We start from the raw sequence: 27,779 nt of genomic DNA, 5'->3' as shown, positions 1-27,779 counted from the left end.
TACAAAAAATACTCCTTTTATTCCCCAGTGCATGACCTACACACCCGCATAGACCGCTTTATGTGCTCCTGGGTCCTGACCACGTCATTGGTTCAGCGGAGTACCTGGCAAAAACCTTTTCTGACCACAGGGCTTGGCGATCACTCTACACTGGGGCAGGGTGCCGACCCCGGTACCAACCTGGAGACTTAATCCACATCTCCTGGAGGACGGTCCATTTCGGGTGACCTTATCGGACGCCCTAACACACTATCTGGAGGATAACTGGGACTTCGCATCCTCCAATCTGGTAGTGTGGGATGCGTTGAAGGTAGTAGTGAGAGGAGCAGCGATAGGGCAATTGGTGGAGACCAGACAAGAAATACACAAGAAACTGTGCGACATGGAGGAACGACTCCAGAGGCTCGAGCGGGAGGCGAGTATAGATCCGACTAAGAAGCGGGACTTGCAAGAATTATACATAGATCACGCAGAAACAGAGTCATTACGGAATGTAGATTACAAGGCGTATCTGCGGAGACAACACACTGAAGCAGACCGATCCGGGGCTCTTCTGGCCCGACTGATGCGGGATAGACCTGACCCACCAACAATCAACCAGATACACAATCCGATGGGGGCCCTAGTGCACACACAATCCGAGATTAATTTGGCATTTCACGATCACCTGAGGGCACTGTATGCTCCTATAGGCTTCAGAGGCTCTGAGCAAATAACAGAATTTATGCGCGACCTTCCCTTCCCATCCTTGGCGGCAGATACGAAGAAGGCAATTGAGGGGCCTATCACACAACACGAGATGCGCGTCGCGATTACCCACCTAAATAGAAACAAGACGCCAGGGATGGACGGACTCCCGGTGGAGTTTTACTCGACCTATGCTGCGACTCTGGTACCGGTCCTGGAAAAGACTTATAAGATAGCGTTTGCTGAGGGGCACTTGCCAAAGTCCACCATGCAAGCCCTAGTAATTTCTATACCTAAACCGGGATGGGATGTCCTGGAACTGGCAAATTATAGACCCTTATCCATGCTGGCTACAGAATATAAAATATGTAGCACAGCTATTGCCTTGCGGATTCAAACCCATCTGCCCGCCCTTATACACCTCGACCAATGTGGATTCCTCCCGGGGCGTAATACTTCCTGAATACGAGACGACTGCACGCTCTCATGGCTGCATCGCCAAGGGACTGGGATCGAGTGGGGTGCATTGCACTAGACCTAAAGCAGGCGTTTGATTCACTCTCCTGGCCCTTCATGCTCGAAGCCCTGACACGCTTCGGCTTTCCTGCATCTTTATTACAATGGATCTGGTTGTTATATAACGATCCCACCGCCCGGGCAAGAACGGGGCGATATGTCTCGGCAGAATACCCAGTGCATAGGGGCACTCGGCAGGGCTGCCCCCTGTCCCCGATGCGGTTTGTTCTGGCGATTGAGCCCGTGGCCATTGCCCTCCGGACGCACGCTGAGAGGTTGGGCATCCCGGTAGCAGGGTCACCCCATCTGCTTTCCGTATAAGCAGATGATATGTTGTTATACCTCAGGGGTCTGGAGGCGGATCATACGCAATTGTATGACATTTTTCGCAGGTTTGAATCGGTGTCCGGTTTGGCCATAAACCCAGCCAAATCGGTTGGATTTTATTTTGGGAGGCTCCACACCCTCCTTCTGTACCATTCGGAACCTATCAGATCCCAGTGGCGCAATCCACCTTCAGATATCTGGGGGTTCAAATATATCGGACAACGGAAGACCAGATGGACGGTAATATCTCGAGGGCTATTACTGGACTCCGCAGCAGCATAGGGTTCTGGACCTCATTGCCTCTGTCCGTCATGGGCCGCATTGCAATAGCCAAGATGGTTATGCTTCCTCGTCTATTATATTTTTTTGTCAACTTACCGGTCTGTCTTCCCCATCAGATGTTTAACACAATCAACACTCTATTGACTACTCTTATATGGGGGAACGGGACGAAGGAGGATAAGCCTTCGCAAACTCCAGCTTGGCACCAGACTTGGAGGCCTGGGAGTCCCGGATTTCCGGGGATACTACTACGCCAGCCAACTCCAGTGGTTGTCATACTGAATGGCAGGTAGGAACCTTCATGAGATTGGTCTCACGACTGATCGATTAGATCGGGGAGACTTACATAGTTTACTGTTGCCTACGAGTAAGATACCACAGGCGTGTCACCCCTGCTTCGCACGGCCCTCACTTGCTGGAAGAAGGCGCTAGCATACACGTCACCAGTATCACCCTATGCTGGAAACATCCCCCTATTGGGCATCCCAACACCACAGGGGAGACTCACTAGGCAGACACTGCACCACTGGACGGAGTATGGAATTGAGGAGGTTGGGAGTTTCTTTAGGGACGATATACTTCTGGACAACAATACCTTTGTACAAGTCACAGGGACCTCGGACAGACAGTACTTATTACATGCCGTAGTGTCCCATTATATTCGGAGGACTTGGGCGTCACAACGAACACAACCACCTAGGCACGTGCTAGTGAGCCTGATGTACCAGATGGGGGCTGGGGGGCACTTGGTACGGTGACTATATACAGGGATCAGATCCCATACAGCGGTATCCCTCACTGTATTGCGGGATACTTGGACACAGGAGACCGGGCAGGAGCTAGTGGATAACATGTGGCAGACGCTACTTGAACATCCTAGAAGGGTCTCACGGAATGTGAAATTTAGGTTTATTCAGGCCATGGTTCTTCATAGCGCGTACCTGACCCCGGAGAAGATCCATCTGATTTTTCCGGACTCCCCCCATTGTTGCCCTCGGCGCCGCGCGGATGAGGCGGGCCTCCTCCATATGCTTTGGGCATGCCAGCAGCTGAGGCGATACTGGGGGGAGGTATGTCAGACACTGCCAGAGGTTACACACATGCAGGTATAGGAGACCGCTTTATACTGCTTAGTAGGAGCTCGCCACCGCCCTAAAACACGGAAGGCCCAACTGAGATTTATAGACCAAGCTCTCCTCTTGGCAATCAGAGTGCTTACAATGAGATGGAAATCCCCTAGGGCGCCTAGTGTGGAGACATGGAAGAGAGATGTAGTAAAATGGGGACAGGTGGAGAGCATCACCCTAAAGAGAGAGGAAGAGACTGGGAGGAGGAAAAACCCTATGGCAATGGAATGGGGGGTCATGTTGCTGGACCTAGACCGACTGGACCTGGGGCTGTCTCAGGGAGATGGACTGCATGATATGCACTGAGGGAAAAACATCTGGAGATTGATCATGCCAAGGCCAGATCGGATGTGGAAGTGTTGGTAATCACAATGTATTAGAGTGGTCAGCATTGTGGCCCGGAGGATTGTACCAATGTGGGACATTTGCGCTCAGGAGAAGGGAGGGATAGGGGTGGGATGGTTGGGGCGGGAACGGGAGGGGGTAGGGGTAGGTCTTATCCTTCAGTCGTTTGTGGTTTATAGATGTTCATTGGCATTGGGGTTGGCGGGGTACCGCCACATGCAGAGTGGCCATACTATATTGTTAGAGACAACACTGATCCGATACGTCGAAGGAAGACTACCACTGTTTTACTTGTTGTGGGGGTGAAAATAGAAAACCGTGACTGCTAACTGTATGATGATTCTTGATAAATTTGACTTGTTTGTTCAATCACGAATAAAAAATAATTAAAAAAAAAAAATCTATGCCCCTTGCTTGTTCACATATTGTATGCTGGTGATGTATGGTCTGTGTGAACTAAGACAGATGAACTTGTTATCCTTGGCAGGAAAGCTTGCAGGCTTATATAGATTGCTTTGTGTTCCAGCTAACTGATGTGCATGGTCTTTTGATCTAGAGAACATCTTCTATGGATTTGCAGATCCTGCAGATTGCCATCAAGGAAGGCATCCGCAGTTATCATGTAATCTAGATAGATTTTTTTTGTCCACCAGGTAAGAGCTTCTGTTATTAGATCGTCAAATGACCGTCCTGTTTGAAGCCCTTGCTTGCCCAGCTCCTCCTGTAAGGGACTAAAGATATCGCCGAGGACATTATCTGACTGACTTTTTTCTCAACAGACTGAGGGCAGAGTATTTGCTGCCTGTCCTGGCATAAAAACGCTTGGTCTTGGATGGTATCCAAAGCTGATTTGAGGCCTGAACTTTGAAGTAAAAGTGGGTGCCAGCTACAGTGAATCTTTGAGATTTGTGATGATTGGGATATGTAATCTTGTAGCGGAGGAGATGCAGGGTGTCTGGAAGGGTTACCATGCAAAAGGATTGTGTGTGTATGTGTATATACATATATATATATATATATATATATACACATATACATACACAATCCTTTTGCATGGGAACCCTCACAGACACCCTGCATCTCCTCAGCTACAAGATTACATATCCCAATCATCACAAATTTCAAAGATTCACTGTAGCTGGCACTATATATATATATATATATATATATATATATATATGTCACCATTCCCCTCATTTCTTTTTTTACGAAGAAGAAAACAGGAATAGAAACCCATTCTCTTTCTGAATGAGGAACTTTTTCTATTGCTCCTTTACGCAACATGGTTAGGGCTTCCTTCTGAAGCAAGTGAAGACTAGGTGGGTGCACTTTGGTGGAGTAGTAGGTGGTCTCTTGATGAATTGGCGTATGACCATAGGTAATGAGGTATGATTCTAATCTGTCTGATGTTATTTGCTGCCATAGGTGGAAGAAGTTAGCAGCTTTTGCACCCACAGCTTGGGCAGTATTGGGAATGACCAGCATTTGAGGGATGTCACTGTTTTCTGTTAGGGTCTCTTCCCTGGGGGGCAGAGGAGGATCAGCTTTTACCTAGGCACCTGCTTGTTATAGGCTCCGTAAGGTGGTGTCTATAGGATTGCTGCTGGTAGGCCGGCCTATACTGTTGCTGGTATAGTTGAGATTGTTAAAAATGTTGAACACCTCCTCTGTAGGATGTAAGACCCCTTCCTCGTGCTATTTGAAAGGGCAATTTACGAAACTGCAGAGTGCCCAGTGATTTTGCAGTGTCAGTATCTGTTTTAAGGGCCTGCAAGTCGTCATCCACGTGTTTTCCAAAGAGGGCTGCACCATCATAAGTTACTTTGCACTTTTGGACGGAATTACATTGCCTTCAAGCACCCTTGCGGTCTTAAAATTGCAGCTCCTGCCAGCTGGGGAAAACCAGTAGAGGCAATGTTCATATAAAAATCAATGATCTCTGAAGATGTTCCTGAGCCATCTTGTACAATTGTCTTTACCTATGCGCTTTAGTCCTCGGTCATGAGATCTATGAGAGCAATAATGCAAGACCACATTTTCCAGTCGTACCGGCCCAATATTGCCAAGGAATTGGCAGCACACACCATGTTTGCTGACAGAGTAGAATCTTTTACCGATGTTGTCCAGGCACTTGCCCTCCCTATCCGATGAAGCGGAGATAGGAAGATCGGTGTGGATGGATTTTTGGACAGGCGCTGAGCTGTCTGGGAGATGACTAAGTCGGGCTTGTGGAGCCCTACTAGACAAGACAAGTAGGTCACTCTTCTGGTGCTTTGTACATTTTGTCAATCTGCAGTAAGATATCCAAAACCGCAGAGGGATTATTCATGATTTTTGTGCCTTCTTCCCAAACTATTAGGATAGCACGCACAGATCTTTTGGCAGGCTCTTTAAAATCGTGAAAAAGACAGACTGTTTAACTGTGATTGGCAGTTGAAACCTTTTTGCTGCTCTCTCCATCAGGTTATGGAATCCTCCAGTGTCATCCAAAGAGAAACCCACTGATTGTGGAGCATGTGGTGATGGAGTAGGGATTAAATAGTTACTCAATTAATTTGGTATGGAATGAGTATTTGCTATTTTTCCCTACTCTATGCCATCGTCCGATGACTAGGGATCATTGCAAGAATGTGCAGCAATGTTGGATGCAGGAGTCATCCTGGTTGTCAAGGATGACAGACTAGGCCTGTATGTCCTCAGAGGCGGAGCACTAGGCTGTTTTGGTGATGGTAGTTTAGTGGGTTCTGAAAATCTTTTATAGTAGTCTTGCAACATCCCTTGAAGGTCTTGAAACAGGGCCAAAGGAACCTGCACATACCTTCTTGTGAAGGAGATTGGCTATAATGGTTGAAATGTTATCCGTACTAGGGCCTTTCAGTGTATCTCGCCTGCTGAGGATCATAGTACTGGTCATCATCCTCATCCTGATAATTGACATGGAGATCATAAGGCCTGTGGGCAGCATCAAACATGTCATCAACATCTGATTTTTTAACATTAAGAAGGTTACTTTGAGCGAGAGGAGATACTTTGCTTGGGGAAGTATGTGCAGATAAAAGGAATATTTGTGAACAGTTTACTTTCGGTGTCTTAGTGTCTGTAGATGTCATTTGCAACGGCTTTTTTGCAAACTTCAACGTCGACAAAGTTATCTTCATAGATGGGACTCTCATCGACAACTGTTGTTCAGGTGGCGTCGATCGAGCTTTAGTCGGCGATAAACTTTGCAGACAAGATCGACACAGATGAGGAAATGGATGGCGTCTTTGAAGTAGCCACTGTCAACTTCACTGTAGATATTGTTGACGCTGCTGTTCTCAACGGCGAGGTTGTCGAGATTTTCAAAACTAACTTAGGCTTCATCGGCGGCACTGAGAAGGACTTTTTGGACACACTCCAGATGTACCACTTCCTTTCCTTCTCTGACCTATGTGAAATCAGTAGAGAGCAGTCTGTCTCACTGACGTTAAGGTGTGCCAGACTTTAGCAAGTAGTTAAAGACGGTTTTTAACAGTGCCATCAGCACTGTCTAAGCTCCTGTTGCATATAAGAATCTATGCCCTTAGGTTCAGTTACCATATTAATATTATGTAAGGCTAGGAACATTTGAATTAGTGCTCATTTATGGATTGTAAAAGGAGAGCATTCCCCAAAGAGGTAGCCACACTAGAGCATGTGCCTCCTCAAGGTTTGGGCTTGCGAACTTTGGGGGAGAATCAGTAAATATGCAGCGGCTGAGCAGCAAATAGCTTTATGACCGATGCACAGTGATTTGAACTGGATGTGCTTCTCAGTGAGCAACCAGTGTAAATGTTTTAGCCATTGAGAGATTTAGAGCCATGAGTGGTCAGTCTCTAACAGAAATATTTTGAATGATCTGAACCTTTTGAAGCTGGTATTTGAGAACAAAGATAAACAGGATTGAAATAATCTAGGCATGATCCTAGAATGACTTCGATGACTGTAAACCTTTGGTCAGAAAGCACAGGAATTAATTTGCCTGAAATGGAGTGTCACAGGCAAGAGGAAGATAACTTCCTATTAGGGCTAGGGTTCCCATTGGCTGAAGGGGTCACCTGATTACTAGGGCTATAAAAAAGGCCAGGCTTAGGGCGTCTCAGCCCGGGCGTCACGGCTAAGGGCAGAGAGGACAAGGGCAGGTTCCTGTTGGAGCCTGTTCGAGACTGGTCGGGACTAGGGCCAGAAATGCTGCCCTTTTTCTCATTCAGCAATACCCAGCCCACACCATCCACAAACAGAGCAACACACTCGCACCAAATGTACACTATGCACAGATTAATGTACCAGCCTGCACTACAAACCAAACCACACCTACACACCCTACTATTCCAACTACCACACATATCCACCATCACCTACAAACAGTACACAACTCTATCCTATACCACTAACCAATACACTCATCACTAACACAACACCAATCAACACCATACATAACTACATCCCATTAAGACACACTCTTCCTGCTGTAATTACACCTAATAGACCTTCCATCAGTTGTCCAACAAACACCCTCCTCTCCCTTCTACCATAATAACACTAACGCACAACACACACACTGCACACCACCACACTTTGTAACTCTTGCAACACATATACTTTCAATGTAATTATGGATCTAGATATTTATCACTTTCTTCTAATTTAGCATTTCCAATGCACTACCCTATTTCTCAGCCTATAATTCGCTCAATATATCTTCTAGCCCAACCTTCTGATTCATCTCAAACTTCTTCTACTACTCCTTCCAATGCACTACCCTATCTCTCATCCTATACATCTATCAATATATCCTCTACGTCCACTTTTATTTATCTTAAACCCCATATTACTATGATTGCCAAATTAACCCTTTCTAGACTCTCTCCTACTCTACCCCTCATTGTATCATCTGACACATCTTTTACTATACCAATCCCCTAAAACACAAACCTTTCTAATCTTTCCTCTGAGTCCTCCCCTCCAAACCTCCTTCTTACGCATCCAAAAGCTTCCTCCTATTGCTAAGACCTAAAAAAAAAATCTTTCACTCTTATACCTCCACTATCCTTTTCAATCGAAATTAACAGACTAACATGTTCACTTCTCAAATTCCATATTAAACTATACTAATATACTACCCAAATAACTGAATAACATATCCACTACTCAAATTACTTCATTTTTTTTGTTACTATACTCATTTTCAACAGTAATCCTTTATGGGTTCCGGAGTGGCATGCTACTCACCAGAAAAGCGATTCAACACCCATCAGGGGTAACAAGTGCTATATGAATGCAAATCTTTCTTCCCCTTTTATCCCTCCGCTATCCTTCTCACTCCAAGTAACTGACTAATATCCACCACTGAAATTACTTAATATTTCACCATATTAATTCCCCACTAATCCTTTGTAGGCTTCCTGAATACTGTGCGTCAACAAGCGCTATATAAATACAAACCTTTGTCCTCCTATATCCTTCCAAATCCAAATAACTGACTAACCTATCCACCACTTAAAATATACTTGCATGTTTCACTATACTAATTCAACACTAATCCTCTGTGGGTCCCTGAGTAGCGTGCTACTCGCCGAAAAGACGCCTCGTCAGGGGTAGTAAGCGCTATATAAATGCAATTACAATACAATGTAGGGTAGAGGCAGTAGATACAGTCCTTGTGAGGATCATTAGAATGTAGTCCTTTCCTCCCACAAGTGCCACAGGACCTAAAAAGGCCTTTCTTGGAGGACTCGGACATGGTAGTAGTAAATGATAAATCTTTTCCAAGCTGGTTGAGGAAAAACTGTGCAGAGCTCAGGGAGACTCCCTTTACTTGACGTGCGGTAGAAAATCTGAGAAAATCAGCCTCTGTGGGGATTATTCCAGAGTATGCCGTTGCCTGATTGGCTGCAGTTCGGTTCCTTTTAAATTATATGAATAATTTATTAAAGTGAGCATTCCATTTTTATTATAGTCTATGGTAATGTTGTGTACTTCTGTCCTGACTCGTGCAGATCCGGTTGCTCCCCTCTGTCCTCCTGGGTATCGTAGCGCCTCTCCTACGCTGCTTGTGATCTTGGCATTATTCCTGCAGTATTACCATAGCGCCGCATTGTGTATTAAACGTGCTCTGTCCTCAGCGCTGCTTTGCTGCTTTGATTGCACTGTGCTCAATTTCATAGCGCCGCTTGTTACTTTTAATGTGCTGTGTTCATAGCGCTACTTTGTCTCAGCCATTTCATTAGTAAAATATATGTTTTTGTAATAGCGCTCCACTGCTCGCCCCAACCTCTCCCTGCGTTAAGTTTTTGTTATTGTTGCAGCCATTTGCTTCTTGTGACGTCCAAGCCCGTCCCTCCAATCACGCTCCCGCCTCCCAGCTGAGCCTGCCTCGCCCCTCCCCTTCCACTATCCACTTATGACAGTAGCATTTGCGCGCAGCGGACACGCGCAGCGGTCGCGCCCCAGTTGCGCCAAAGGTAAGCCCGTCTACGCCTGTCAGCGCCTGGACCGCGCCCAGTGCCAGACCCCCTGGTTCCCGTAATGCCCTGGCTACTTGCATCACTTACGATGCCACCTCCCTACTAGCCCTTTACCCCGGCCGTTCCCCCAACTGCATCCAAGCCGCTCCTGGACACACCCATGGACCCTTCTCTTGCAACTCCTGCAAGTTCGACAGCACCAAAACCAACTCCTCATCCACCATCACCAATCAGAGACCTGACACCAACCACCTAAAATGCATCCTGCTCAACACCCGCTCGGTCCACAGACATGCCATCGACCTCTGGAATCTACTAGACACCATCTCACCGGACGTCGCCTTCCTAACAGAAACATGGATGAATGCCTCTTCAGCCCCAGACATCACCATTGCCATCCCGGAAGGATACAAGATCATCCGTAAGGACCGCATCAAGCAAACAGGAGGAGGCATCGCTATCGTCCATAAGAACTCCATCCGCATCTCAACCAGTTCAGACGTCAACCTTGCCAGCGCCGAACACCTTCACTTCCAGATCCACACCGACCCCAAGACCACACTCAGAGGCACCCTCCTCTACCGGCCTCCAGGACCCCGTGCACAATTCAGTGACGACATCACTGACTTTATCCCACCACACGCCCTCCCCTCCGAGGACTACATTCTATTGGGAGATCTCAATTTTCACCTGGAAAAAAGCAACGACAGCAGCGCCACCACCCTTCTGGACAATCTTACCAACCTCGGACTCAAACAAATTGTCACCACCCCCACCCACATTGCAGGTCACACACTCGACCCCATCTTCACCTCCAGCAAACATGTCTCATTCAGTCACACCACAGCTCTTCATTGGACGGACCACAGCTGCGTCCACTTTACCTACAATAAGACCACAATCCACAACCATCTTCAACCCACCCTGCGAAGAAGCTGGAACAAAATCACCATCGACCAGATCTCCTCATCGCTTCTTCTAAACCCCCCTGCCCACTCATCGAACGCCAACCAAGCAGCCATTAACCTCACCCAATGGATATCCAACAGCGCCGACATCCTAGCACCGTTGAAAAAACGTCAAAGCAAACTAGGCAGCAAAAACGCCTCCTGGTTCAACAATGATCTTAAGAAATCGAAGAAACTCTGTCGCTCCTTCGAGAAGGCCTGGAAAAAAGACCCAAACTCCAGCACCAGGGACGCCTTCAAAAACGCCACCCGCATACACCACCAACTAATCCGATCTGCCAAGAAAGCCGCATTCAAGGATCGACTAGATAACAACGCCCACAATAGCAAGGAATTATTCAACATCGTCAAAGAATTTACCAACCCATCAGCCAACTCCAACGACATCACCCCCTCCCAAGCCCTCTGCGACTCCCTAGCTTCCTTCTTCCACAACAAAATCGCAGACATCCACAACAGCTTCGACAACCGACCCGGCTACCAACCCACCCAACCTTCTGCAGGACCTCCACCCCCTTTGAACATCCTTAACGACTGGAACCCAATCTCCTCTGAGGACACCATCCGCCTGATAAACTCCATCCACTCAGATCCCCAACTGACCCATGCCCTCACCACATCTTCAACAAAGCAGACTCCATCATAGCACCACACCTCCGAGACGTCATCAACTGCTCCCTCAAATCCGGCACCTTCCCAGAAAGCTGGAAACACGCCGAACTCAGCGCCCTTCTGAAAAAACCCACAGCGGACCCCACCGAACTCAAAAACTACCGCCCCATCTCGCTTCTTCCATTCCCGGCCAAAGTCATTGAGAAAGCTATCAACAACCAGCTCGCCACCTTCCTCGAAACCAACAAATCCCTCGACCCCTCACAGTCCGGCTTCCGAGCCAAACCCAGCACTGAGACCGCACTTATCGCAGCACCAGACGACATTCGAACTCTACTGGACAATGGAGACACAGTCGCCCTCATGCTCCTCGACCTCTCCGCTGCCTTCGACACAGTCTGTCATAGCACCCTTCTACAGCGCCTTAAAAACGTCGGAATCCAAGGAAAAGCACTGGAATGGATCACCTCGTTCCTCACCGGAAGAACCCAGAGAGTCCACCTCCCACCATTCAAGTCAGAGGCCTCTGAAGTCATTTGCGGCGTGCCACAAGGATCGTCACTCAGCCCCACCCTCTTCAATGTATACATGAGCCCCCTTGCGGCCATCGCTCGCCAACACAATCTCAACATCATCTCCTACGCTGACGACACTCAACTGATCCTCTCACTCACCAAAGACCCTAACACCGCCAAAACCAACTTGCACGAAGGAATGAAAGAAGTAGCCGAGTGGATGAAGCACAGCCGTCTGAAACTGAACTCAGACAAAACAGAAGTCCTCATATTAGGCACCCCCCCCCTCCGCCTGGGATGACTCTTGGTGGCCAGAAGCCCTTGGAAAAGCACCCATCCCGACGGACCACGCACGGAACCTGGGCGTCATCCTGGACTCCTCACTCTCGATGACCAGACAAGTCAACGCCGTTTCTTCATCTTGCTTCAACATTCTTCGCATGCTCAAAAAAACATTTCGCTGGATCCCCACCGAAACTAGAAAAACGGTCACCCACGCACTGGTCACGAGCCGCCTGGACTACGGAAACACCTTATACGCCGGTACCACCGCAAAACTCCAGAAAAAACTCCAACGCATCCAGAACGCTTCAGCCAGGCTCATACTAGACATCCCGCGTAAAGAACACATCTCTGGTCACCTGAAAAACCTCCACTGGCTCCCCGTAAATAAGAGGATTACTTTCCGCCTCCTTACCCACGCACACAAAGCACTTTACGAACTTGGACCCGAATGCCTCAACACACGACTGTCCTTCTACACCCCCTCCCGTCAGCTACGATCCTCCAACCAAGCCCTGGCCACTATACCTCGCATCAACAAAACCACCATGGGAGGTAGATCCTTCTCCTACCTGGCAGCTAAAACCTGGAACTCACTTCCCACTTACCTTCGTCTTACTCAGAACCACCTATCATTCAGAAAGCAACTTAAAACTTGGATATTCGACAAGTAACTCCCCACCCTTCCTCAAGCGCCTTGAGACCCTATGGGTATGTAGCGCGCTATATAAATCCATTGACTTGACTTGACTTGACTGACTTACTATGGTACCATGGAACTCACACTTCGACAAAGGGGAATGATTCAAGCATCTGAATCAATTAAAGATCCAATACTAGAAAACTAAATATTCTGTAACATGTTTTTTTTTTCACCACGTAAATGCAGGTAAAAAAAAGCACACATCAAATAAAAAATAACTTCAAGTAAAAATGTATGAAACCTCAGTTGGTTAATGTAATCACTGCAGATGTCTGTGTGTGAGGCCAAACAGTCACAGAATCAAATCCTTGTGGGCGCAGTGGGGAAACATGCTTGTGTACATATAGTGAGACGAGGTCCCAGCCTGTAACAGAGAACACTATGAATGTGACTATGTAGATCATCATTTTTAAACTGCATTGAGTCACTTGAATAATGCAGCAACAGAGCACCAAATTATGGAGCCGTGTTAATGAAATAATGCAAGAAAAGGCAAATTATAAGCCATAATGTGGCAAATGTTTTGATGATATTACTTCATTATGTGGTACTTTTTACACATGGCAATACGGTTAGGGTAATGATTTTACATCAGTACCAGTTTAGCAACCAAATTCAGAAATAAGCAAATGAAAGCTGACCAGTTGACCTTTGTGAAGGGCATTCCAGTGTGAATGAACATGTGCCACATTTTACTAACTTTTGATCCGTTTGAGCTAGAAAAAAAAATATTTTCTAATTCTGCAGTTTATACACCAGATGATGGATTATGTGGCAAATGAGGCAGATCTATAATTAAGCGAAAAATGACACAGAATGGCATAATTTCAGTGGTTCTGGGTTCAGTGTTTAAGATAAAATAAGCACTTTCAAAGCATATATTTAGCAACAGGTAATTAGATTATACCTAGTGCAAGCATTTTATAAGTATCCATTAAAAGGACTTTCCAGAAAGCAATACCCTTTTTAGGTCTCGCGTGCGTTGCAGAGCAGAGCCCTGCTCCACCTCCGCGAGAGATTTTATAGGAGAGGAGTTTCAGAAGAGGGCTTTAAGCCCTGCCCCTCATTCCCATTGGCCGGATTCACCGTTTATGTTACACGGTTGCCTGCCATTGGAAATTAGGTGTTTGGGTTGCCTCAATTTGGCTTTCTGTGCCGGCCCACCCGGACTGGCTTGCCTGCTTTGTGTCTGTCGCAAAGCACTTTTTTATCTGTATGAGGCCATGTGTTTATAACATGGCCCACTCTTGCAAAGCAGTTGAGGCTTGCAGGAGTAGGCACTGCTGGAACGAGCCATTTGATGCGTGTTCATCTTAAAGACAAGGGCAGCCTCTCAGATGCTGCGGAGTGTTGTGATAATCTACTGTGGGGCGGTATATCAAGGCTCAGCCTGACTGCTCCATTTGTGCTCGCAGACAATTATAGAAAGCATCGCCAGTCTACAAAGAGACGCAATGGCAGCCAGCCAAAGGCCGTAACACATACCCACCAGTGGCAGCGACGCCGTGGGCTCATAAGATGGAGATCCATCACTCCAGCAAAGCCACGGCTGGCCCAGGAACTGTAAAGAGGGCCCCACGGGTGATTGAACGACACATTCCTGCAAACAGCTGTAGTTAATGTGCCTGCAGCTGAATGCGAGACTCCCTCGGCTGCCACATGCATGCGGCAGAAGATGCAGCGCAGATAAAGGGGCAATTATTCCTTGAAAGGGCACCACTGATGTTCTCAGGGGTACATGACATACATGTCGCACTCAAATTAAAAGATGTCAAGGTTATCTTGTCGAGGGAGGTGCAACTTAAGCCGACGGAAGGCCTAATAACAGATAGGGATTCTTAGGCGCTTGGTAAGCTTTAATTCTGTTAAGACCACAGTGGTTTGAAGTCTGCAGGATGTGTCCGCTGTCTGCAGCGGCTAACCATCCTTCCGACTGGGATGGGCCAACCCAACAAGCAGTTTGAAAGTGCTGACTTTAGCTCCAGATGTACAGTGTCGGGTTGCACAATTTATGTTTCGACCTCTCCTCTCCCAAGTATATACGAAGCAGACGCCATAATAACCCACTGCCAGCTTTCAAATAATTCCATACTTCTTATCGATTGTTTCCTTGCAAGGGTTTGTGTATTTCCAGTGACAGAGCTTGCTGTGGGCAGCAGTTGTTACCCTGGCACTGCCTACTATGGGTAGATCGCATTTGTCACTGGACAGCCCGTCGTGGTCCGTAATTGTGACCTAGGAGATCCCTAAAATGAGCAGTGCTTTTCCCTTGTTTCTCAGCATTCTATCTTTCTGATTCTCGCCTCTTCCTCACCCGCACCGCCCTACTCCCTCGGCCTAGTTTCTTTACCCTGCTTTCTGACCTTTGTTGCCCCCTTCCACACGCACCTCTGCCCTCTTCTTCCCTCCCGCGCACACAGCTGTATAAGCCTATTGTTGACTGAAAGGCCTGTCCACCGGAGCATGTGAGGTGTTGCTTGTCACCTGGTAGCGACCCAGTTTTACAGTGAAGATAAACAAGCAGCCCTTTCTGAGGGAGGGAAGACAACTTTGCAGTAATGCTTTCTCCAACCGCACCCCCACCTCCATAAGCACATCTGTTCCTGTTTACACTCATTGGGGTCCTCAAATGTAACATGCAAACAAGTCCAGGGGATTCCTTGGCGTTTGCAGCTGGCGGAAGTTGGAACTACAGGAAGTCAGTGGGGAGTCTCTAGGTCAAGGCTTTGATTCATTGCACGGTACGTCAGTCTCTCGGGTGCTCTCCCTGGGAGATCTCCTAAAATGAGATGGAGGATTAGAAGCATGCCTTCCATTTGGGTACTGCATAAACTGACTCTGTGCTGCGAACCCTGTTACAGTGCAACCGAGAAGGCCCCCTTAAAAGAGGTTCCATGCTTAACAGTTTCTATGTAGCCAAGGTTTATGGTGCGCAGTGCCTTATGGGTAGGAGTGTGACCTGTGCCGTATGAGCGCGGGCGAGTTTACACAACCCCAGGCAGCTATTGGTGGTGTGGTGTATTCAACAGTTACCCCCTTTCACTCAGTGGGGTGCTCTGTAATCAGCAGCAAGAGACCCACGCCCTCCAGTCAGCCCATGTGGTGCTCTGTAATCAGCAACGGCGGGTAGGCGACCATAGACACTTCTTCAGACCGTGGGGTGTGCTTTAATTGCATCAGCAGGGAATGAAGTTTGCTGTTCGCCCTATGTGGGAAGGGTATGCCCAGACGTGGGTACCGTGCTCACTACGCCACTCGAGTAAAGCTATCCTGGCTGATGACGGCTGATAGCCAGAAACCGGTCCTACGATGCTTGATTCTGGTCCAGGGAAGACATGGCTTGGCAGTTCCGGCTGGACTGTTCCCAAGAGGCACAGGGTCAAGACTGATTTGCATATGGCCATGTCTGAACTGGGGTGGCGTGGTGAGCAAAATAACGATGGATTAAACCCAGATCTGTGACGGGGGTGAATGTTTTGCCAATGTGCAACATTCCATCCATCATCTTGTGCGTTTTGCTGTTCGCCCTATGTGGGAAGGGTATGCCCAGACGTGGGTCTTGTGCTCACTATGCAACTGGAGTCAAGCTAACCTGGTTGATGACGGCTGATAGCCAGAAGCCGGTCCTAGGATGCTGGATTCTGGTCCAGGAAGACATGGTTTGGCAGTTCGGGCTGGACTGTTACCATGAGACAGGTCAAGACTAATTTGCATTTGGCCATGTCAGAACTGGGGTGGCGTGGTGAGCAAAATAACAATGCATTAAACTCAGATCTGTGACAGGGGGTAAATGTTTTGCCAATGTGCAACATTCCGTCCATCATCTTGTGTGTTTTGCAATAATCAATAGGAGCAGATAAAAGTGATTAGCAATATAAGGACATTGAAAAGAATTAACAATTCCATCATACTTTAACAGTGTATATATACTGTATAGTGTACTCCTACTATGTGCTCTCTAACCTAGTTGCCTAGGGCGGGTGTTCTGCCAATAATCCTGTACTGGATGTTATAAATCCTCATTACAGGAAGACAAAGCATGTAGGTCCCTGTCTTGGTCACAAGTTGGACATCTCTCCTCACAGAGGGTAAACCGGAATCACCTGGGCTGTCTTCGACACAGCGACCACTTTGCAATGACAGCAGAGTGCTCCTTTAATCTGAGCACGGAAATGCATGTGTATTTATAACATCATCCATGCTCCTGTGACCAGCCTTCAGCCGTGCTGACACTCTTTATTGTCTTTGTGATAGCTGTGTGGCACCATGGACGAATAAACAACAACCTTTGCGCAATGTGTGTCTAGGTCTTATACTAAATATTTAAGGTGTCATGCTATTGTACTTACGAAGTAAAATTGTAAGCAATGTTGTTTCAGAGAAACTAATCCTGCACCGTCACGCAAGCAAATGTGTGTCAAAACTCACTGTGTTGAAAAGAAGGCCACTTAAGAAACTGGTGTACGTAAAATGGTAGTGTTTCTCCCCGGGCCTAACCTAGCCATGTGACAGCTGGAAAGTGCTGTCAGACAGCTGTGGTCATGGCTACTGACTGATAAGCACAAGACTCTCCTGAGGACTGCTTCAGGGAGTTTCCATTTGCTCTACACATAGACCTATTCGCCTCCCCCCCCCCCCACCCCCCGAAAAGATAAAATGCCCAACGCCATCTCCAGGTACCCAAACCAATAGTTAATGGGCAATAAACTATGGATGAACTTTTCAGGGATATTTGATTATGCTTTTCCACCTCTCCCCACTCCTTCCAATTGTCATCTTGAAGATGCAGCTAACATCCAAAGCCCTCATCCTCGTAGTCCCCACATTGGCCACACAAGTCTTCTATGCCACAATGTGTGAAAGATTGGTTTATTGGGGCATTCTAACAACACCGGATCCCATAAATCCCACTTTGTCTCCCTCACACTGCCATATGGCTAAATTTAGGAGCCAGAGCTGCCTACTTGAGAAAAAAAAGAGCACTGCTCCCTTTTCCACATACCAGCAGTTAAAGCCTTCAGAAATGGCCTCAAAAGGAATTCCCTCCTAGAGTTTCCCTCTGCACTGGTCTGGAACCTCAATATAGTTCTCACGAGACCCATTGTACACCCCTTTTTAATACTTGGCATTCTTGCCCTCCCAGTACCTATGCTGGAAGGCAGTTTTTCTTGAGGCCATAACATCTCTTTGACACATCAGTGATCTACAAACCCTCAAGATACAAGAACCCTTTATTTAGGTTCATTAATTTAGAGTTCGCACTCTTTTTCCTTCAGCCAGGAAATGTAGCAGAAAGAGTCCTTAACACGCTAAATATCATCCCGGCTTTCAAGAACTACATTGACAGGACCAAGCCTTTCAGTAAAACTGACCCGTTATTCCAAATTTGATAATCCCCACAAAGTCCAGGTGGAAAGTCAAATGCATCCAAGCTTGTTATTATAAAGCTGAAAGAGCTCTCTCTGTTCTCCCCAGAGCACACAATACATGCAAGAAGGCAGCAACCATGGCTTTTCTGGGCAATGTTCCATTAGCTGACATCAGCAAATGCAACTGCTTGGTCACCTCCACACACCTTCACTAAACATTATTATGTGGCTATCTTAACTAGACAACAGGCAATAGTTGTCCAAATGGCTCTCAGGACACTATTTCTGACAGCAGCATCATCCAAACACTATCCTCCGCTTGTAGAAGGATACTGCTTTAGAGTCTATGCAGAGCATGTGTATCAATAGCAAAACATGCTACGAACAGAAAATGTTACTTACCCTGTAAGCATCTGTTTATAGCAGGTAATGCTGCAGATTCATGTGCACCCACCCTCCTCCCCAAAAGCATGTAGCTCTGATCACAGACCTCATCATTTAATAAATAAAAGCCTTTCCCAATACACGTCCACCATACCTTTCTCTACTCACCACTTTCCATACTACTATCACCCACTGTGGGGAAAAAAAATCGAACATGGAGTTGGTGCCCATGCACATTACCAACTATGGGAACAGTCACAGTGCATCGCAAGATTTGAAAGACTTTCTTTGAAGAGAAGTAACTTCCAAACGTCCGAGCCCAACACTAAATGCCAGGAGTATGCAGATCATGTGAATTAAGCACTTCACGCCATGAACAGATGCTTACAAGGCAAATAAAAAAAAAAGAAGTTTGGTTTAATCTGCAACACTATAGTTACCTTGACTTTAGGAACTTTTAAAACTGTATGTGAATTGGATTTCCAGATAACCCAATTACTCTATTTTTAAATAACAATATTTTTTTACTGATTCACAATGGTTCATGTTATTGATAGCTATTGATTTTGCAAAGAGCTTCGGAAGTTCAACATGGTCACCATTTTTAAGCCCTGTAGTCGTCTAGCTCTCCGCAACAATCTATATGGATCCACTTACTAGGAGAGGGAGGTTATACCACAGAAATTAAATACTTAGTGAGCAAGACAGAGTGTGTCATTACTAAATAGAAATAGAGTGGGCATTACTATTGTAGGTCGGAGTCCACTTGCAATAAAGAGAATTTGAGAAAGCAAATGTTATACTTCCCAGATGGAGCGGGTGTTAAAAAGCTAACAATGGACAGCAATAAGATTAAAAGGTATGCGAGTTTGCTGTAATTCGAATAGAACTACAGTGATCTAACAGGATCCACATCTCTTATTGGTGTTTTGTTGAAGTATGATAGTAAGGATCTATAGTTGCTGCAGAAACACTTTCTGGGGGTAAGGGGCACTTCACATGAATTGCCACTGAATGGCTCCATACAGGCACCTTGCACCCTAGGATCCAGAGGATCACATTGGCACACATGAAGCTTGCGTTGCTCTAGTGACATGTGGGTCTGACTTTACACCTGGTGTTCTATTTACCTCTGGCACAATCCCTTGGTGAGGTCTTCTGCACAAATATGCGCCATGCAGATCTACGCGCGCTACCTTCACCACAGGTTTTAACTCCTCACCATCTTTGATCTGGGAGGAGCTCCGTCTTTAACTTGTATTACATGTTTTTTTGTTTTGGTACCAATCTGGCCCCCTAGATCGCAGCAGCATAGGGCACCATGCAACCATTTCACAGCATTTGGATGTTCCAGGTTTATTTCACTTTTGATAATGTATGCATGTGCTTCTCTGAGAAACACACATGATTGGTGAGGATGCAAAATATCAAGGGCCAGAAAGCGACCCTCGAGTAACCCACCGCAATCTGCTGATGTATGCTCACGCACGCACAACATAACCTCATGCATGTCCGCATGGCACAAAACGGCATGCCCACGCACCCCATGGTTTCTGGATTCGCCCAATAATGCCTCAATTTGTTTGGTTTTTAAAAAAGACAAAGGTCCTAAACTTTTTTCAGATAAGGTTATGAGCAATAAACACAGACTTAGATAAGAGCTATGTCTTTTTTTATTCCAATGTCCACCCGGACAGAGGATTTTTTATTTTCAAAATAAAGTAGTGATTCAAGTTTGAGTGAAGCACAACATGGATCAAGAACTGGGCACAAGCCTGTACCAAGTGAAAAGAAGGAGAGAACAATACATGGGGGAAAATGAAACAGGCAAACAAAGTGGAGCGAAAGGTGGCTCTACAATGCAATCTTGTGTAAGCTCAAACCAACTGTAACTACAAAACATAATGCACAAATAAAGGATGTAGTACTGTTAAAACAGTCGACGTGACGTTTCGATCCCTATCTCCAATAATACACTGGGATCATCTTCAGGACTACTCAAATTACAATTGCCTGATTTTGAAAGGCCTGTGGGAATAAACAGGGGGAGGAAGAGGGAAGGGAGACAATTTTATCTCAGGAACTATTTACATTTAGATAACGCAAGTCAGGCGCACTTAGAGTGATTAAAAACACCTGTGACAGTATATTCAGATGCGGACAAGTCAAGTGAGTGGTTTAAAAAAAAAAACAGAGTTATGATTACATCAGTGCTCGGTGCAGTCGTGGTGACCGGTGTACAGCTGCGGCAACTGTTTACATTTCGGTTACGTGGGGAGGCTACCAGAAGGGCATAAAATATATTGACTCCTCCGGTAGGACTTTAACAAGTTCCTTCCATTCCCAGGTGAACCACACCACCCATGAGGCCCTGAAAATAGACGCTGGTGTGTCACCCTCACACGGCCATCAGGTTAGCACTGGTCCTTGCTCCCACCAGCACTACCCCGACCACTATTCACTGCGTCATTGATCACTGCACAGTATAAAACCTTCCGCGTCTCAGCCAACAAGTATGCGTTGCCGCCTTGCTTGCTCACCCACCCCCCTGAATTCAGCACACCTTGACAATTACACGTGCACTAAGACACTTTCTGAGCTACCAAAATATGAGCAAAATTTCACCTGTGCCCTTCTGGTAGCCTCCCCACATAACCGAAATGTAAACAGTCGCCGCCGCTGTACACCGGTCACCACGACTGCACCGAGCACTGATGTAATCATAACTCAGTTTTTTTTTAAACCACTCACTGGACTTGACCGCATCTGAATATACTGTCACAGGTGTTTTTAATCACTGTAAGTACGTCTGACTTGCGTTATCTAAATGTAAATAGTTCCTGAGATAAAATTGTCTCCCTTCCCTCTTCCTCCCCCTGTTTATTCCCACAGGCCTTTCAAAATCAGGCAATTGTAATTTGAGTAGTCCTGAAGATGATCCCAGTGTATTATTGGAGATCGGGATCAAAACGTCACGTCGACTGTTTTAACAGTACTACATCCTTTATTTGTGCATTATGTTTTGTAGTTACTGTTGGTTTGAGCTTACAGAAGATTGCATTGTATAGTAAGCCACCTTTCGCTCCACTTTGTTTGCCTGTTTCATTTTCCCCCATGTATTATTCTCTCCTTTTCACTTGGTACAGGCTTGTGCCCAGTTCTTGATCTATGTTGTGCTTCACTCAAACTGGAATCACTACTTTATTTTGAAAGTAAGAATTCCTCTGTCCGGCTGGACATTGGAATAAAAAAAGACATAGCTCTTATCTAAGTCTGTGTTTATTGCTCATAACCTTATCTGAAAAAAGTTTAGGACCTTTGTCTTTTTTAAAAAACACTAACTACCCGAGGTCTTCAACTACCTAGACGGGTTCCCTTGTTGTTTATACTGCTCAATTTGCTTGGTCACACAAAATAACTCCTTGAGTTATTCGCCGCTCCCATATTATTTGTAGCTGTGGCACTTCTTGACACTGTTAACCTTGTTTGGGCCATTAATGTTGTGATGTATGCGAGACATTTTAGAGACATCCACAACAACACGTTGGAAAATCTCAAATACTATGTGGTGGATGCAGTTCTCCCTCTCAGACGTGGGGGCTACCGGGAAGCCCTGTTAAGTAAGTTGGAGACAAAATGTATAACTGAACTGGACACTAAGACCCCACAGGGACATAATTCTAATGAGGATTTTTTTACCTGCCTGTAAATCTCCCCACAAATGAAATCCAGTATACCCGGGGAAAAAAACTTTTTTTTTTTCAAAAACAAAATTACTGCTGAATCCCATTTGTTTTTCACATAATATTGCACATCAGCACTTTACAGACTATGATGGTTCATTATGGTGGCCCTTTTATGCACTAACACTTTTCTCATAGAAATACAAAGGATAAGGCATTGGCTAGGCCCACTTATGCTGCATGTCTAAACTTTGCACATAGGTAAAAATCAAGGATGACCCAAATTTCATGAGTATTATGTACAATGGGTCATTAAAAGGTAGAGTCATGGCAATTATATTATGTCATGTTTTTAATGTGTGTAACACTTTAAAACTATATGTCAGTATCTATTGCGAATTTTCACACTCTTTGTAATATTTTACATATTGCCTTTTAGAATATCTATATTTATTCTAAATGTTTTTTGCCTGTGCCGTGATGAGAAACAACTAAATGCATTAACAATTGCACTGTATACACTGCAAGGTGCAAGATGTCGTCTCTTTCCATGAAAACTTTTTTATCACGTGTGTATGCACTAGCACTTTAAATTTGCGAAGGTACTCTGCGGGCACGTCATGTGATTAAGGCCTTCCCAGGCCGAAACGTGTCACGGCGGTAGTGTTAGACCTCCAATAAATCCTTCATTTGCACCAGAAAACAGCTTTGCATTAGTTTGTTCCCCAGGAGAGAGTGGACGTGTCACAAGCAAAGTATGGAGTGATATATATATATATTTTGTTTTTTACTTAAATGATTATCGCATAGGTTTTAACCATTTAGTTTTACATTCGACTTTTGTTTTATGATGTAATTTATATTGCCTTTGTAAATGATTTTAAGTAATTATACAATAAAGATTTTACTTATAGTTGATGGATGTCTCTTAAGAATAAGATGATCAGCTTTTAAAGGTTGGGATTCACTCTCACTGACAGCTTATTAATAAGTAATCTAGGACAATGGAGGCAATTATGTTGTATCTAATTCTCTCCTTCCTCGTAGGAATTAATGACTATGTGGAATTTTCCTGAAAAAGGTGCAAAATTGGGCTCTGAAATAATATTATCCCAGTTGAAAGAATCAATTAATATATGCCATATACAAAGAAAGGAAAAAGCTAAAAACTTTGGAATTAATTGAAGATTGGCATGGTTCCGTGCAAGATTTCTCCAACTTTGTCCTAGACTGGATTCTGGAAAGTTTTTAATGGGTCCTTGATGTTGGAGTACTGTGGTGGAGCACTTCTGGGAGGGTTTATCTTCTCTACTGTAGGAAGAGTAGTGGTGTTGCCTGGTGCTTTACAACTTAAGGGTGATTGCAAGTTAATGTCCCCAGAAAGTGAGCTACGTTTGAGTTGGTGGTTGATGGTCTCATCAGCCCACCATCCCTTCAATACCAACAATTTATTTTGACTCTAGGCTTCTCCTATGCCGTTGATCCTTTTTCATCATTAACTGAAGACTGTCCTCTGGGACTTTGTTTGAAGCCAGGCCACAATAGGTAGGTCCCCAATAGGAAGTTGTCAACTAAGAAGCAAATATTTTAGGTCAGTAATGATTATCTATTAACAGCATCTTTGCATTACCAGAAGCCTCTTATAAACAGCATGGGTGGTGGAGGGAGGCTAATTGTTCTTTTTAAAATACCAAGAGAAAAAGATAAATCTATGGTGAGGTAAAAAAGTAGGCAAGTACTGAGAAAAGCGGATATTGTTTGTTCTACCAGTAGGAGTAAAGAAAAGGAAGTTGGTGGTGGTGTGGAGAGTATGGTGGGGATGCCTACGCACCATGATAACAATAAATGTAAAACATTTCTTTTGGCGGAACAAGTTTTCACATCCTGCATGCTGTTCCAAACCATCATGACAGGAGGGAGAGCAAGAAAAGAGTAAGCAAGCACCACATGTGGGAAAACAAAGCCTATGAAAGTTTTGAGTACCAGGAATTGAGTACTAAATATAGGCTATGCATATTCCAAAACATTTTAAATGGCTTCAGAACCATATCAAGATGCAACAAAACTCATAAAAAAATGTTTACCATCAAACCGCTCTGAAGGGGCTGCGTTATCTACGACCTGTGGAACTATACCGTGTTCCTTTTTAAATTTGTCAAACGCTTTCTTGTTGATGTCATCCTTTTGATGAGGATCTAAATGATAAAAAAAAAATCAAAAGTTTATTTCATATAATTGTTATAAAGCTTGACTCAACCAGACATGCTGTAAATCTAAACAAGGTCATTTTAAAGAGAACTAGAGTGTAAACATGGGTAATAGATTAACAGGTTGGAAACAGTTTGGAGAACAAACCATGTGAAAAGCCCACATGGGGGAAGTCATTAGATTACAAGGCTAGTGAACGCTCAGAGCTACAAAAGTGTGTTGAAGAAGAGTATAAAGAGGAAGTGAGGCATGTATTTGAGGGAAACACGAGAAACTGAAGAAAGGGAGTTGAAAGTAGAAAAGGTAAGTTAGAAGAGTGAGGTAACATGAAAAAGAATGAAGAAAGGGAAGGAAGGTAAGACTAATGAAGGTGAAGGCTAAAGGGAGGAGGGAAAAGTCCTCAAGGACCAGTAGACAGAGGTATACTGATGGAGGAAGATGAAGAGGGGCAAAGCGAGATCAAGATAGGTAAGAGTCAAAGGGAGGTTAAATAGTTGTAGGAGAGGAAGGTGTGGCTAGATGAACAGGAAGGAAGTCTTAAGCAAGAGAGAAATGAACGTTAAGCAAGTTAGTTGTAAGGCAGAAATATCCACCATCAATACTGAATTATTTTCTCAGAAACAGAATTATTGAAAATTAAATTCCGACTGTGAAGAGGTCACAGAGAAGAAAGATGGACTGTAAAGGGGGAGAGGGAACAAAGGAGAAAAGGTAAGGTTGGAACACAGTGAAAGACAGCACAGTTATGGGTAGGAGCACTAAAGAAGAGCAATCAGACAGCAGGATTTTTTTCCCAAATCAAATTACACCTGGAATCTCATTTGACCTCAGCACAAAGTATTTTATCAAAAAAGTGGTACAATCACTGTGAGTGAAGCGCAAGTGAACAAGCTACAAACCTTTGGTAACAATCTTTCTGGTGAATGCTCTAACCGTAGATTCCTCACCTTCAGAATATACCCAGATACCAGACTGGATCTGGAAAGATTTCTTAGCTGTTCTAACCCCACAACAGTAGGCAATTCTCCTGTGCACCGACATTAGTTTCATGTCATCAGGGTTGTGGAATATACAAAGGAAACAGCCTAATTCACCATTTCTCACTGACTACGAGTGAGTGTGGTGTGTGTTGTGGTCCTGAGGCGGAAGCCGGGACAGCGTTGTAACATTGCTAAGTTAATTTGCCGCTTGAGTAAAAAGCATTATTTGGTTTTAAACGCGCACTTAGGAAAAGCCTATATTTTAAATTGCACCTTCGGTAAAAATTGCACTTGACTGAAATACTCACGATTCAGGCCGCCGCTGAATGAGAGCGAACCTTGACCCCCCTGCCTCGAGAAATTGACAGAGCCTTCGGCTCTCCAGCCGCATCTCGAACTTCCGGGCCCACCATCTTAGGTGAGGAACCCGATCACGTGTGCTCGCCCCTCCCACCCCGAGGCCCAGCCACTACAAAATGATTCCCCCTCCCAGGAGGCGCAGCGAACGGGCGCAGCGGCGGCGCCGGCGGGGCACCAAAGGCGCGCCAAAGGCAAGCCCGTCTGCGCCCGTCCGCGACCGACCGGGACCAGGGGCCACTACCGCTGGTCAAACCTCTCCCATACGGTACTCCTCCAAAACCCCTCCTGCAACTACGAGGCCACACTAATGATCCTTGTCTCCCTTCCTGGGACCCCCCCTCCCATCACTTCAACTGTCCACATTGTATGTTTCGAAGTCACTCTCCCACACACACACCCTCGTTCCGCATGTTTTTGCTTAACTGCAGATCCCTCCCCAAACATGCTATTGAAATATCCCTGCTGATCTTGGACAAAGACCCCGATGCCATATTCCTTAGGGAAACTTGGCTCAAAACTGACTCCGACCCAGATGTTATCCAAGCTCTCCCTGCTGGATATCAAATACTCCGAGCTGACCGCTCCCTAGGAAAGGGAGGCGGCATTGCCATCATTTACAAAAGTCGTTACACCTGCCGCTCCTCCCCAATTAACCTATCAAGCTGCAAACATCTCACCTTCTCGCTGGACTTCTCCCCCACCTGCACATTTTAGGGGACTCTAATTTATCGACCACCTGGCACTCCGACCAACTTCATAAACCAGCTTGCCCCAGAGATAGCCAGTGGCATCTGCTCCTGACCTAATTATACTTTACTAGGTGACCTAAATGTGCACCTGGACGACCCTTCGGATTCAGCAGCTACTGAACTCTGCAATAACCTACTAGCACTATTTTCTCCCAGATAGTACTGCACCCCACCCATGAAAAAGGTCACCTTTTGGATCCTATCTTCAGTAACTGCACTCATCTTACAGTTGATCCACCCATCATCCTTCCATGGACGGACCATTTTCTGATCCCATGTTTATGGGTACCATTAGGCTATCGGCCCTCTCCTCCCTGTGCCCCCAGCAGAGACCGTAAATGGTCACAACTCAACACCAACTTATGGACATCCACACTGGAATCCTCTGTCCCTCAGAACAACCCTGACCCGATTGTCAGTAATGACAACTTTAATACCTGGATCACCACCTCTTTAGACCTTATCATCCCATTCAGGGACATCCAATCCAAACAAAGACCAAAAAACGCCCCTTGGTACTCCCAAAACCTGCGTACTCTCAAGAGAGAATGCAAGAGATTGGAACGGAAATGGCGCCTTGACTATTCCAACACCAGCAAAACTGAATACCGGACGTCTATAAAATCCTATAAAACCGAGATAAAAAGAGCTCAAGCCACCTTCTTCGAAAATAAGATCATCGAAGCAGCATCAAAACCCAAGGAGATTTATCAGATCGCCAAAAAATTGCTCAAACTCCCCAACAAACCACCAGATCCCCCTGACCGCTCAAACCCGTTGCAATGAACAGGCTGACTATTTTCTAATAAAATAGCCACGATTTACTCCTCCTTTCCCTCTCCCTCTCACTCCCGTCCAGAACAGCAGTACACCAGACCCTCCCCTTCCACCTTTCTGGATATCTTTCCACCGCTGAAGCCTTCTAAATTAGATTCCATAATTCTTCTGGTAAAATCGGGATCTCCTAGCGACCCCGCCCCTGCTCGCTTTCTAAAAACTATAACGCCCACCATTCTACCCACCATCCAGAACCTGATCAATAACTCTCTCTCAGCAGGGCTGGTCCCCCCAATGTGGAAACAAGCTACAGTCAAAGCCCTTCTGAAGAAACCAAATCTAGATCAGATAAACACGGGAAACTACCGCCCGTTCTCTCTACTACCGTGGATAACTAAAGTCGCAGAAAAGTACGTGAAT

At 45.5% G+C, this 27,779-nt stretch overlaps 1 protein-coding gene across 1 annotated transcript in view; it reads right to left on the bottom strand.

Annotated features, from left to right (window-relative positions):
* Positions 1–27,779, bottom strand: part of DNAJC2 (DnaJ heat shock protein family (Hsp40) member C2) — a 321,120-nt gene that overhangs the window by 30,819 nt on the left and 262,522 nt on the right. Inside the window, exon 15 of the mRNA XM_086967334.1 lies at positions 24,370–24,480. Within this exon, the coding sequence (XP_086823460.1) occupies positions 24,370–24,480 (111 nt within the window). The remainder of the gene's footprint in view (positions 1–24,369; positions 24,481–27,779) is intronic.

This window comes from Lissotriton vulgaris, chromosome 1_1, assembly GCF_964263255.1.
Source record: "Lissotriton vulgaris chromosome 1_1, aLisVul1.2, whole genome shotgun sequence".
Lineage (NCBI taxonomy): Eukaryota > Metazoa > Chordata > Amphibia > Caudata > Salamandridae > Lissotriton > Lissotriton vulgaris.
This window is presented reverse-complemented; position numbering and strand designations above follow the sequence as displayed.